Below are 14,406 nucleotides of genomic sequence, written 5' to 3' on the forward strand. Positions count from 1 at the left end.
GGCTTTGAACATCTTTATGCTTCCGAGGCGAAGGCATATCGATGAGGGCCTTTATCTTGTCGGGATTAGCCTCGATCCCACGAGAATTGACAATGAAACCCAGAAATTTTCCTGAAGACACCCCAAAAGTGCACTTCTGAGGATTTAACTTCATGTTGTACTTTCTGAGCACGCCAAAGCACTCTTCGAGGTCATCAACATGGTTCTTGTTAAGCTGAGACTTTACTAGCATGTCGTCAACATAAACTTCCATGTTGTTCCCTATTTGCTCTGAGAACATCATGCTTACGAGCCGCTGGTATGTGGCTCCGGCATTCTTGAGTCCGAATGGCATGACATTGTAGCAGTAGAGCCCTTTATCTGTAATGAAGCTCGTATGCTCTTGGTCGGGAGCATGCATGGGAATCTGGTTATATCCAGAATAGGCATCCATGAACGACATCAGACCATGCCCCGCCGTGGCATCCACGAGCTGATCAATTCTCGGCAGGGGAAAACAGTCTTTCGGGCAGGCCTTGTTGAGGTCCGAGTAGTCAATGCACGTCCTCCATGACCCATTGGGTTTCGGGACCAACACTGGATTGGCCACCCAATCAGGGTAAAAAGCGTCCCTTATAAAATTATTTGCTTTCAGCCTGTCCACCTCCTCCTTTAGTGCTTTCTTTCTTTCTTCATCCAGCTGCCTTCGCTTTTGCTGCTTCGGGGGAAAGCTTTTGTCTATATTCAATGCGTGGCTCGCTACATTAGGGCTTATTCCCACCATGTCAGAGTGGGACCACGCGAAGACATCCTGGTTTTTCTTCAGAAAGCAAATTAATTGCTATTTTGATTCGTCTTGGAGGTGTTTCCCGACCTTCACCTTTTTTGAGGGATCAGATTCATCGAGCTGAACCTCTTCGAGCTCCTCCAAAGGTTGGAGGTCAACCTTCTCTTCAATCCTTGGATCGATCTCCTCATCAATTTCTAGAACTGTCCCATCTTTATTCTGTATGACAACAAGTTCTTGCGCGCTTGTTTGTTTCTTTCCCCTTAAGGAAATGCTGTAGCACTCCCTTCCTGCCAATTGATCTCCTTTCAATGTTCCGACCCCGCTTGGAGTTGGGAACTTAAGGGCTAGATGCCTTACAGATGAAACTGCCCCCAGCCCGACCAGGGCGGGTCTCCCGAGCAGTACATTGTAGGCAGATGGTAACTCTACCACCACGAACTCCATCATCTTGGTCACCGAGACTGGATAGTCTCCCAAGGTCACAGGGAGTTCAATGGACCCCATACAGGCGGTTCCTTCTCCAGAAAAGCAGTACAAAGTGGTTGCACAAGCCTTCAGGTCGTGAAGGGAGAGTCCCATTTTTTCTAGGGTTGCTTTATAAAGAATGTTAACTGAGCTCCCATTATCTATGAGAACTCGGCGCACTCTTTTGTTGGCAAGCTGTAGGGTGATGACGAGTGGATCATGATGAGGGAACTGGACGTGGGAGGCGTCCTCCTCGGTGAAGGTTATAGACTGAGTCTCAACCCTTTGGCTTTTTGGTGCCCTTGGTTCGGGTTCATATGGAGACCCGTCCCCTGTCTTCAGCTCATTCACATATCGTTTTTGAGCATTTCTGCCCCCTCCTGCGAGATGAGGACCTCCCGAGATCGTTATTTCGTCCTCTCCATCTATCGGCGGAGGCCTGTCCTCATCCCGAGATCGGGAGTTATTATTCTGTGCTGCCGGAAGCGTGGCTACTCTCTGGCTAGCAGTAGCCTGTCCAGTATTCTGGTTTTTGACGTACTGCCGGAAATAACCTCTCGAGATCAACCCTTCGATCTCGTCCTTCAGCTGTCGGCACTCATCAGTTGTATGGCCGGTGTCCCTATGAAATCGACAATACTTGCTGGAGTCCCTCTTGGACTTTTGATTCCTCATAGGGTACGGACGCTTGAAGGGGACCTGGTTTTCATTAGCCAGGTATATGTTTTCCCGAGACTCGTTGAGCTCGGTATGCACTTTATATACGGAGAAATACCTTTCTCCTTTTTTCTTCTTTCCTCCATCAGCCTCGGGATTATTCCCCTCGCTCTTTTTCCTCTTGGAAGGATTCTCCGAGGTAGGCTGTGTAACTACTGGGTCAACCGAGGTTGAGGCGGAGTTAATGTTTATCGTTGTAGTTTCGGTCTGCGAGGTCGCCTTGAGTGTTGACCTCGCTTCCTCTACATTGACAAATTTCTGCGCCCGTCTGTTAAACTCGGTTATCGACCTCACCGGTTTCCCTTGCATGTCATCCCAAAGGGCACTCCCGGGCAAAACACCAGCTCGAATGGCCATCAAATGCCCACTGTCATCCACGTCTCGAGCTCGGGCAACCTCTAGATTAAATCTTGTCAGGTAGCTCTTTAGTGTTTCGCCCGGTTGTTGTCGGACGTTAGTTAAAGTGGATGCTTCGGGTCTGACTCCCATCATACCTCGGAACTGCTTCTTGAAGTCTCTAGACAATTGATCCCACGAAGTTATAGAATGTCTCTTGTACTTCTCGAACCAACTCTTGCCAGGCCCGGCCAATGATGTCGGAAACAACATACATCTGAGCTCGTAACCCACGTTACTAGCTCTCATGATAGTGTTGAATGTACTCAGATGGCTGCATGGGTCGGTTTTTCCTTCAAACGCTGGGACGTGAGGAATCCGGAACCCTTGGGGGAACTGAGTGTTAGAAATATTGGGAGCAAATGGCTCGAGCTCCTCATCAGAGTCCTCATATCGACCGTTCCCTCGTTCATTCTTCAAAAGCCTAAAGGCTTTTTCGAGCTGATCGATCCTTTCTTGTACTGGGTCCTTAGGCGGTGTTTGGAATTGATAATCATTAATCGCGATCCCAGGCTCGCGTCTCCGTGAGGGATCTCTACGCCCATTCAGATGATTCCTAAGATCCGGGTTTGTCTGATCTCCTTTTCCCCTGCTCTGATTCAGGTGATTGCGCAGGTCGGGATGGCTCTTGTGATTCCCAGTATTTTTACGACCCCGGTCGTGTTTACTGACAGACCTAGTTTCTCCGGACTCATCACTAGTGAAACTCATCGATCGGTCATTTCGTGGTGGATCCTTTCTACGTCGCCTCGTCTCTGCAGTGCGAGATCGGGACGTCTGACTTCTCTCGGATGGCGCGCCTTTCCGCCCCTGGAACGTCTCCCTGTTTCCTTGTCTTTCCCCTGTACGCCCTTGATCCTGATCTCGATCAGGTTGAGCGTTCCTGCGGGGAGGTGAAGGATATCTTATGGGAGACGGAGGAAACCGTATAGGTGACGGTGGTTGCCGTCCTTGCCTCGGCCTGGAGGGTCCAGAATTTGCCCGAGATGGGCCAGTTGCGTTTGGTGCACTACCAGGAACCTGAGTCCGAGCCTCGGCAGGAGCTCGGTTGTTCTCAGTTCCTGCAGGCACTTCCACAGGTGGATTAGGCGGGACCCGAGCTCGGGTACTCCTCTGAGGCCTAGAAGGAGCAGATGGCTCTGTTGGTGCTGGAGGTTGCGCTGGCCTCCTTGTGGTAGCATTCTTTCGTGGACGCCCACGGGGCCTCCGGGGAGGAACGTGCACGTCTCTTGGAGGAGGGACTTGGTCTTCGCACGGAAGCGGGGGCTGAGCCACCTGCGCTTCCGCGGCTATCCTAGTCAACTCCTCGTTACGTTTGTTGGCATCTGCCAGCAGTTGTTTCAGCTGCCGATTCTCCAATTCTACAATAGGGACATAACGCTCAGGGTTATAATACATGTCCTCATCCCTTGGTTGTGGAGGTGGTCCCCGGGAATCGGAGGACCCACTCCTTTCTTCAGCGTCCGGGTTCTCCATCGGTTGTTTTCCAGGACGCCTTGGGTAATTTTCTTCAGGAGTGTTCTGATTGTTTGCAGCCATGAATCTCCCTGGGATGGATGCTTGAGGCTCTCAATGAAAGCACCAAACTGTTGACGCCGTTTTTCGTCAACAGATAAAAGAAGAGAGCACGTAAACAATTAAAGACAATAGCTAAAACAAACAAACGAATCAGACACACGGTTTTTACGTGGTTCAGCAGTTAAATCTGCCTAGTCCACGAGTCTCTGTTATTAATCTCAAGATTATCTCTGAACAATTCTTTAGCATGAATTCTCCAGAGTTTTCTCTCAAGGATCAGAATTTCGGTCCCTTACAATGGTGCATGACTTCTCTATTTATAGAGAAGGACGCAGAATACTATCCCACATATTTTGGGTAGTTACCCTTTTGTGAATAAAAATAAATGGCATTAAATGCCAATAATCAGATATAAAAGGAAACGTTCCCCAAAGATCAGGAAATGCATAACTGACTAAATAATATCCCACGATTTTTGGGAATTTACATCAATAAATGAGGATCATATCCCATATCTACAACACTTGTAGATATTCAAGGTAATCATAGCGTATCTCCAAGGCTTCAGCATCTAAGGTTTCACGTCATTGTGCGAGCCACTGACATTTCCCGAGCTGACATTGCTTTCGAGATGGCATATCGAGCTCGAGATCCCTGCTCCGAAGTTGTTCCTGAAGATGAGGGGCTCACAGAGCTATCCTTCGAGATCGAGATCATTTCGAGGTCACCATATTCGAGGTCTGTACCATACTTTGCAGGCTCCGATTTACAATCGTAGAGCATACCCTAACTCCCACGAGACCATTTAATGCGAACTCAGCTTTCGAGGTCATATTTGCTATGGCTCGAAATCTGGGTATAACAGTTTGTGTTCCGTAAACTAACTAAAAAACAATTCTAAATATCATTAAAAATAAATAAAGAAGAAGGTTGCACTATTATTATATTATATATATATATACATGTATATATAAACAAATATTAATAATAAGTAAAACATTATTTAAAATCTTATCTTTTAAAACTGGAACAGCAGAGACAATTTCTAAAGAGAAGTTCCTTTGAATTTTTTTCTGAGAGAAATTTCTTTTGAATTTGTTTTAGATTTAACTGTAAATGATATTTCGAGTGAAGAAATGGGAGTATATACATATATTTATATATAATATATATAAATATATATGTTGAACGAAAAAAAAAAAGTAATAAAAAATATATAATAATATATATTATTAAATGTATTATTATAAAAAGTGGTATCAGTCAAATTAATGGAGATGAATATCTCTACTTTTTTCTTCACCTTCCCACGTTCCACTCTCACCACTCTTCACATAACATAAAATAGAGTTTATAAAAGGGGAAGTAAATCAGACAAAGAGAAAAGAAAAAGGAAGAAGAAGAAAACTCTATCAAAATTCTGAGAGAGATTACGATAAAAAAATTACAAGAGAGAAACTAAGAAAAAAAATACTGAGTGTTAAGATTTTCATCTTCAAGAATTCTACAAAGTAAGTACTAGGGCTTGCCCCTATTTTTTCTCTTGGTATTTCAAACATCTTTTCTTCTCCACTAATTTTCTTTTTTGTCTTTGGTCCACTTAGACTTAGGCTATGTAGGCTTACAAAATGTCTTCAAAAGTGAGATATAACCAAAGGGGAAATGAGAAATCTTGATTTCTCTATGTTGTTATGCTGTCTAATTTCTCCCAAAATCAAAAATGATTTTCTATTATTCATGGTCCACTTTGACCGAGGCTTTGTAAGTCACAAAAGGTCTCCAAAAAGTGAGATATAGCCATGAATAATATGATAAATTATAAAATTCACATTTAATTATACTGTCAAAATTTTCTTAAAATATAAATTTTACTAAAGATTAACATCATAGAAGAAAAAATCAAAACTTACTAAAATCCAATACCCCAAAAGAAATATGTCTCGCCAAAGTACTCCTGCTAAAAAAAAGGAAAGAAAGAGAGAGACATATTTAATATGTCAAATATGCAGAAACGTCATTGAAGGCATATTTATGTTTACAAAGCAAAGCTTAATCTTATGAAGATGAATTAAATTAAAGTCATGCTAAGTCAATATAATGATGTTAATGGTTTATTGTCAGCATAAAGTTTTTTTTTTCAACAAACATATAAAAGTCTGTATACATATATATGTATTTAGCAGAGGATAACGTGGGCTAAAAAAATGGGTCATGAAATGCTACCATAAAGCTAAATATAAATGCTTAGAAATTCATTTTAAGAAATCTAATTATTCTATTGATCTTCAATTCTTACTATATGAATATGCATATATTTTCAAATAAAAATATTGATGACCAATATATGAAAGCCAAAGAAAATGGGGCTAATCATCTTCGCAAAATATATGCTGATAAGATATATGATATAATGAATAGAATATTTCGGGTCTTACAATATTGGAGACTGTTTACAATCTAAAGCTTAATTTTTTAAAGTAAAAGTTTACCAATAAGGTTAAGACTCTTTTGTGTTGTAGTTTTCAGTGGCAAGTTCACAGTGTAATCTCCTACTAAATTTGTTATTTGGAGATTTTATAAACTCATACTCATATACATATATATCATATATATAAACGAAAATTTTGGTTACCAAAACTGAAAAAGAAAACTTTGTTGAAGATGACTCCTTAAATTAAGAAATATATGGCAGTTGAAGATAGATAATTGCCACAAATAAACATTCGTCGTCTCCTATAAAAGGATATATAAGAGATTAAAACTATAAAATTGTTTATGATATAAACAATCAAGGAGAACAAATATTCATACCCAAATAAATGCTTCACTTTCTTCTCAAAGTTAAACAATGTCTCTCAAATTCGGAGAACTTTGAAGAATGCATTATGTTGAGTATGGTAGAAGGTTTAAATAGACAAAAGATGATATCTTAATTATATTTCAAATTCAAATTCAAACTGAATTTTAGAATATAAAATAATGATATTATCTTATAAATATCTATATAAGATTTTATCACAAATTTTAAATTCAAATCTCTAAAATTAAATTTGAATTTTAGTATATAGATATTATCTGATATTAAATTTAATTATTCACTACCAAATTTTGGAATAATTAAATTAACAGATTCTAGAATCTGCCAAAATTAGTTTTGATCTCTTTATTTTATAAAAACAATTTTCTATAAAGGGAATATACTCATTTGTTACCCTATATTTTTGCAAAGTATCATTTTGGTACCCTCTGTTTTCAATAATGCTCATATGGTACTCTGTATTTTAAAATCGTACATATTTGATACACTAAACTCAGATTTGATAGATAAAATTTTGTCAATTTAATTAAACTGCTGTCAATTATGTAAGTTACAAATTTAAATTTAATTACATAATTACATATAACTGATGACAATTTGATCATATTGACAAAATTTTATCTATCAAATCTGAGTTTAGGGTACCAAATATGTACGATTTTAAAATACAGGGTACCATATGAGCATTATTGAAAACAGAGGGTACCAAAATGATATTTTGCAAAAACATAGGATACCAAATAAGTGTATTCCCTTCTATAAATAAAGAGATTTCAACATAAAACAAAATTCTAAAATCATATCAAACGATAAAAAGAATTTTAAACAAGAGGTCTTTTACCTAAAAAATTTCAAAACATCACAAAAGATTGCTTTGAACTACATTTGACTTGATTTCTCTAAAAGATACGTAGGCAACTTAGTCATTAAAACTAAGTGCAGTCACATGAACCACAAATTCCCAAAATTCTATGATATCAAACACAACACTTAAAATTTCATAAAAGGTCATTCACCTCGGAATTTTTCATAACTTCCAAAACATTAAATGATTTCATGATATGGTCATCTACAGGAATTTCTAAAAATACTATGAATTCCTATGAATGGTCATTTACCGGAATTCCTCCACTCATTTCCCAAAATATCTATCTAGAACTACAAGTGACTTGATCATTCGTAAAAAAATGTATGTAGGCAGCTCAGTCAGTCAAATTTACTGAATGCAGTCGCAATTCCAAATTCTTCAAAATTTTCCCAAAATTATACAAGTACTTAATATCATCATAATTGGAATCAAAAGGTTTTCCCTTAAATGAAAAGGGTAGTAATTAAGAGGTTATTCTTATAATATTAGATGGGTAAAACTTATATTAATAAACTCTTATGCTATAAAAATTGGCATAGGTAAAATTGCGTTTGGCATTAATTTTAATATATTAAACTTGAAATTTTTGTCTAACAATATATAAAATAAAATAGAAGAAACAGAAAAGTTTTATCTTGGTTACACAAAAAAAAAATTAAATATAGGTAACATTTGAAAAAAAAATCCGTTACTTTATGGTTAGACATTAAATACTGCTTATATTTTATTGAACAATTCAATATAATAATAGAAGGGAAGATTACACTTGTTGAATTATAATATGGTAGACATCAATTTAAGACATAATATTTGACAGGGGATATCATAATTTAATAAATAATATTGAGCACCCTAAATCAAATATCAAGATTATTACTAAGGAACATTAATGGTGTTTAACACTATCTAATTTAACATACCGTTATTGATATAATTTAATGTCAGATACTACATATAAATATGTAGCATCTGATCCTAAATTACACTAATAATTGTAATGTGGTGTTGAACCCATATATTTAGTATCAAGTCTCACATATTTATATAAAACCAAATATTAAATTACACTATTAAAAGTAAGGCTACCTCAAGTATGTTAATCACTTTAAACTGCCTTATAACAACATTACAATAATAAATAAATAAAAACCTAAAAGAGATTTAGAATTATCCTTCCAACTCTCTCTCTCTCTCTATATATATATATATATATATATATATCTTCAATATAAAAAATGTGTAAATAACGTAAATTTTTTATTTTAACGATTTGTTTTGTTAACTTTAACAGAGTATTCTAAATATTTAGCATAATATACATCTAAAACTAATTAAAAATATATATTTATTAATTATATTAATATAAATTTAAATTCAAATTCAAATGTTATAAAATATCATTATTATAATAATATTTAATATAAGACTACAAATATAATAATTATATTAATATAAATTCAAATTCAAATGTTATAAAATATCATTATTTTAATAATATATAATACAAGACTAGATATTTAATAATTATATTAATATGAATTCAAACATTATAATAATATACAATACAAGACTAGATATTTAATATTTATATTAATATAAATTTAAATATTATAAAATATCATTATAATAATAATACATAATACATAATCTTAATTTTTATTAAAAAAATTATAATTTATATTTAAAAAAGTTATCATATTATATATATTTTAAAAAAATTATAAACAGTGTTTTGGTTTAATTTTTCTTTTAATATGTTGATCTCTTTTTTTTATATATAATATTATTTATTTATTTAAAATTTATACAACAATAATATAAATTTACTAAAAATTATTAATAAATTTTATAAATAAAATTAGACCAACGTGTGCTTGTATGCCGTATGTATATATATATATATATATATATATATATATATTAGGAGTTAGTCTCGTATCAAAATTTAATATTTATGTGACTTAGTCTCCTAGCATTATTTGTGTATTTTGGGAAGATATATTCCTGTCTTTTTCTTTCTCATTCTCAAGGTAATCTGATCTCACTTAAAAATGCTTTTCAATTTGGCAGTTCCCACACAAGTACATGAAATTGCTTTTAACGACAGTGGTAGAAAAACAGCAAGCAAGCAGTGGAGTGGAGTGGAGTGTTGGCATTTCTACTACGTACATTTAAATTTGTGACTGTGAGAACACTTTTAACTTACTCTTCTTTACAACTTTGGTCGCATTCATCTGTCTTCTTGCTATCCAACTATCTAATTGCCCTTACTATACAGATCATGCAATAATAATCAGACACGCTCATGGGATCATTCTACAACCTTTCAACTTAATTAAATAATAATACTCCAAAATCCTAACACGCTTGCGGCTGTGCCCCTAGCTCTTATAGACACGTACATCGGCTCATTCTACAATCGTTCTCACCTTCAAATTCCATCGCATGCGCTCTCACGTGCCTTTATTAGACCGACATCAGCCACCCACACTATTTCTTTTCTCATTATTTTGGGGTAGTAGTTTAATTTCAACATTTTATGTTTAATGATTCTATAAAAGAGCACTTAATAAGTCACAACAAAATAATTTACACAAATATTCATAATAATGTGGCTTAGTTTTTTAAGTCTATATTTCTTTTCTTTTTTTAAAAAGTAAGGGTTTATATTTTTTTGGACTCTGTGTTTTGTCTCATTACTTGTTTAGACCCTGTGTTTTGATAAATTACTTTTTGAACCCTATGTTTTGTAAAATGGTTAAAATAGAACCATAAACTCAATTTTGATGAAGAAAAAATTGAATGTAACAATACAGTTTTTAAGCAAAATGATTTTATTTTTATTCTGAATTGTTAGTTTGTTAAATTATTTGTGATTTTAGTTGAGAAAACATTGACTAAAATTGGGTTTAGGGTTCTATTTTACCATTTTACAAAATATAGGGTCCAAAAAATAATTTGTCAAAATACAGGGTCCAAAAATGTATAAACCCAAAAAGTAATAATACTCTATTACAAAAGCATTTACATTTCATTCATCCCACAACTCTTGATTCAATTATTGGATTGATTGGATAATTAATAATCATTGGAAACCTAATTACATCCCCAAAACACATTGAATTATAATCAAGGTACATAAAACAAAACCTGCAATACATAACGTGATGCATTTCGTTCACCCCATTATTATTGGATCAATAGTTTGATTGATTGAACGGTTAATAATCATTGTAAACTAAGAGCTCTCCTAGCAGCTCATCTACTCTTTCCTTCAAAATACATCACTAAAACCTCACTTTCTCTATTTTACATCAATTTTTTATATTACATCATATATTATCTTTTCTATATTTATTTTTACATCATTTAAATATTTTATTAATTAAAATAATAGGGTTGAATAAAAAAACTAATAAATTTAGAAAGAGAAAGAAAGAAACATGAATAAAAAATAAAAAATAAAAAAGATGTTTAAATAAGCTCTAAAAAAATCTATAAATATTGAGAAGGAAATAAAAAATATAAGGAGCTCCAAAATGGTGCATTGGTTTAAAAGAGCGGTGAAAGGAAATTTAGTGTTATTTCTTCAAATTTTTTAAAAAGTAGCTCATTTACAAGTACTATTGTGAGTGCTCTAAGTACATAAAACCAAATCCAAAATATTTTTTTTGTCACAAAGAAATTTATTTATTTAAAAAGTGCATAATGTCATACAGTTTATAAGACAAAATAACTTGAAGAAAAGAATGTAAATCTTATAGCCATACAAGTTTATCGTTTATTTTAAAAGCATGCAGTGTCAATCTATGAATAACATTATTAGTCATATGATACAGGCGTTTTTGGAAAATTATACAAAATCTTACAATATCTTCTAACAAAAACCATAAATCATTAAAAAATTAAAATCTCTTAGAGAACGCAGTTAGCTAATTCAACATTAAATCATTATCGGTTACATAAAACAAACACATGTCAATGCATAACAAAATGCATCCTTTGCTTACAAAAAGGGAACGAAATCCACTTACCACCCACATTAATTATATTAAAAATATGTCACATGAGTATGAATTTGGCTTTTCCCTATCACTTTTAGATACCACCAGTACTATATTAACTAGGCCTTCCCTACACTTCTAGCACTTAACGGATTCCATGGTAGTGGATCGAGCAGACCGCAAAGGCAGACAAATCTTAGGCATTGGATCCGAGGACGGTAATACTGAGTAAGTATGAAAATATGGTAGATTTTCTTTATGTAAATAATACAAAGGCTAGTGGCCTGTTCCCTGAAGTGAGTATCGAGAGAAGATTTGGAGTTCAAACAACGGACGGCATAATGTTCAGGAAGATATTTAAATGAGTAATGATATGTGCACCCAAACATTACACACAAATGGGAGTCCCAATTTCAATAAATGTCATTGGCTAGATATTTTGAATGCACGTATCATTACTCTATTTAACCATTCGATGAATGAAGGAGGGCAGTTAGCTACATAGGATGAATATATACATATTTAAACCATTGCGATTGAAAATTTTAATCAAATATTGCATATATTTTTACTACAAATTCACATCGAAAGAAAGCTAATTGTAAAGATCAGATCACTGCCTTCCTACTGCTGTCTCTTTAATAATGTCACGTCTAGGATACCCTCATACATTGTTGACAGAATTTTTCTTTTCTACTTCGGCAGGCAATTGCTTCTTCACATGCTCTTTTTGTTATCATGCTGAGGGTTTTGGTCAATTGACTCTAGCTGGTTCCGAAGGTTTTGATTTTCCTCTAGCAAGTGATCATATTCCATAAGCAATCTTTCAGATTGCTTTCTTAGTGCCTCAACTTTAACTTCAGATGCCTTTGCCTCCCCTGTTTTTGTCTCGCATTCAGACTCCAGCTTCTTGATCCTTGCCCTCAGTGTAACTATATCTTGTTCCAAAGTCTTAAGCTCCTCCGCACTGCTATTTTTCCCGTCCTCATGACCGCGGTTTTGTTTCCTTGCAGCCTCCATAGTCTTCCTCAGTAACCCAAGTTCTCTTATGTAATTATGCAGTCTATCAATTATCAAGGAGAGGAATAGCAAGAATCCTATAAGCAATTGAGTACATTTAGCAAAAATACGAATGGTTAATTCATAACAAAGCAAATGAAGTGAGTATATTGAAATGTAAAATTTTAATCACTGCAGCCTCATGCATTGCTTAAAATTGATAATGCAAGAGTTTAATGACTAACATACATCATTGCGATGATAACTTATACCAATATAACGAATGCCAATAAAGGGCATCTCGATCTCGATTCTCTTCTGTCATAGCCAGAATTCTACATTGTGTGATTGGGATGAAGTGCATTTTTTCTCATTTGAGAACATAAAGTGGTTTCTAAGACCATGCCCACCTTTATTTGACTTCATTAAAAAGCAAGTATCTAGATTGCTTATATGATAATATCATTCAGCAAGGTCAAAGTGGAAAAAGCATAAGGCTCTATGAAAATGAAAGAGTGGCACGACTACATCTCCATGAAAAACTTCAATAGAAACATATAAGTCGAAGCATCAGTAAAAGTGAAAGCAAATTTCAATGATGAAATCAATCAGCTCAGTCCAACATGATTTTCAATGAAAGAGCTCTTATAAATCACAAAATGGTAAAATGTCTCTAAAATTTCAATGCACTCTAGTCGCATAACATAATTATATTTTGTGGGCATTGAATTGATGGCTGCGAGATCCATATTCGACCTCTAGAAAGTGTTGTTTGCCTAAGTGTAACAATCAGACGTAATAATACTGCTTTTGGTCGCAGTAAAATCAAATTAAACTCAAAAGAAAATTATACATGACTCCAGAGCTTCTAATCCTGATGCAACTAATCTCTGTAGAATCAGTAGAGGAGACTAGATGGTAAACTTGCTTGTTTCTATGTATATCCCCAAAACCACAACATATCAAAGAACCAAATACAAGGCTACATCATTCCATTATTTGAAAAGGGGAAAAAAATCATACCCATGAGAGAAGATTCCAACATGTGGCGGGCCATAAGAACCTGGTCCGTCGGATTAGCGGCACCGGCCTCGATCGTGCTGTTTCGGATGTTGACCATACTCCAGACGCTGAAGATGAGCAAAACGAAGACAGTCATGGCGACGGTCTGGACCATTACGGGACCCCTGCCTCGCTTAATTTTATCCAAGCCCATGAGAACCAGCTTCCTCAAAGGGGTTTTGAAAACTAAGGTGAGAATCAACACCATTTCGGTGAGGATCACCATGTACAGAAGCTCTATCATTGTTGTGATGAAACCCTAGATCTGAACGACACAAAACTGGAGCGAGAATAGGAAACAAGAGAAGAGACGAGAGAGATTGAGGGATGTGAGATTTTGAGTTTTTGGGCTACGCCTGTACCTGCGTGCCACCGCTACTGCCTTGATGTGTAGTGTAGTGTGGTGCCGATGGGTTTTTTTTATCCTCTGTGGTTGGGTCCATTGGAGTTTCACCAGCGGACCATTGGAGTTTCACCACGTGGATAAACTTATTTTCCTATAAATAGTATTTTGTCGGAAAAGTAGGCTAGTAGACTAGACTTTTTTTCCGCATAATCTAATTTTATTAAATTTTCTTGCCGACGATAAAAAACAAAAACAGTATCTTTTCCTTTTCATAAAGTGTTTAAAAATTATTAATAAATAAACATATAAAAAGAGTTTAGACTATTAAGAAAGTTGGAAATTGTAATGTTAGGTCGAAACATGCACTATACTACCCAATTCTCCACCCGGCAAAATTAAACTAAGAGTAACTTTTTTATATTTATGTTTGAATAAAATTAGATT

The 14,406-nt window shown here is 35.2% G+C and overlaps 1 protein-coding gene across 1 annotated transcript; it reads right to left on the reverse strand.

Annotated features, from left to right (window-relative positions):
- Window positions 1-12,057: 12,057 nt before the first annotated feature.
- Window positions 12,058-13,992, reverse strand: LOC133817557 (uncharacterized). Its single transcript, XM_062250106.1, has 2 exons — window positions 13,578-13,992; window positions 12,058-12,652 (listed from the first exon to the last, which is right to left on the reverse strand). Exons 1-2 carry the CDS (start codon window positions 13,858-13,860, stop codon window positions 12,273-12,275), a joined length of 663 nt encoding a protein of 220 aa, XP_062106090.1. The 5' UTR covers window positions 13,861-13,992; the 3' UTR covers window positions 12,058-12,272.
- Between the last annotated feature and the right edge of the window lie 414 nt (window positions 13,993-14,406).

The sequence above is a fragment of the Humulus lupulus genome, chromosome 2, assembly GCF_963169125.1.
Source record: "Humulus lupulus chromosome 2, drHumLupu1.1, whole genome shotgun sequence".
Lineage (NCBI taxonomy): Eukaryota > Viridiplantae > Streptophyta > Magnoliopsida > Rosales > Cannabaceae > Humulus > Humulus lupulus.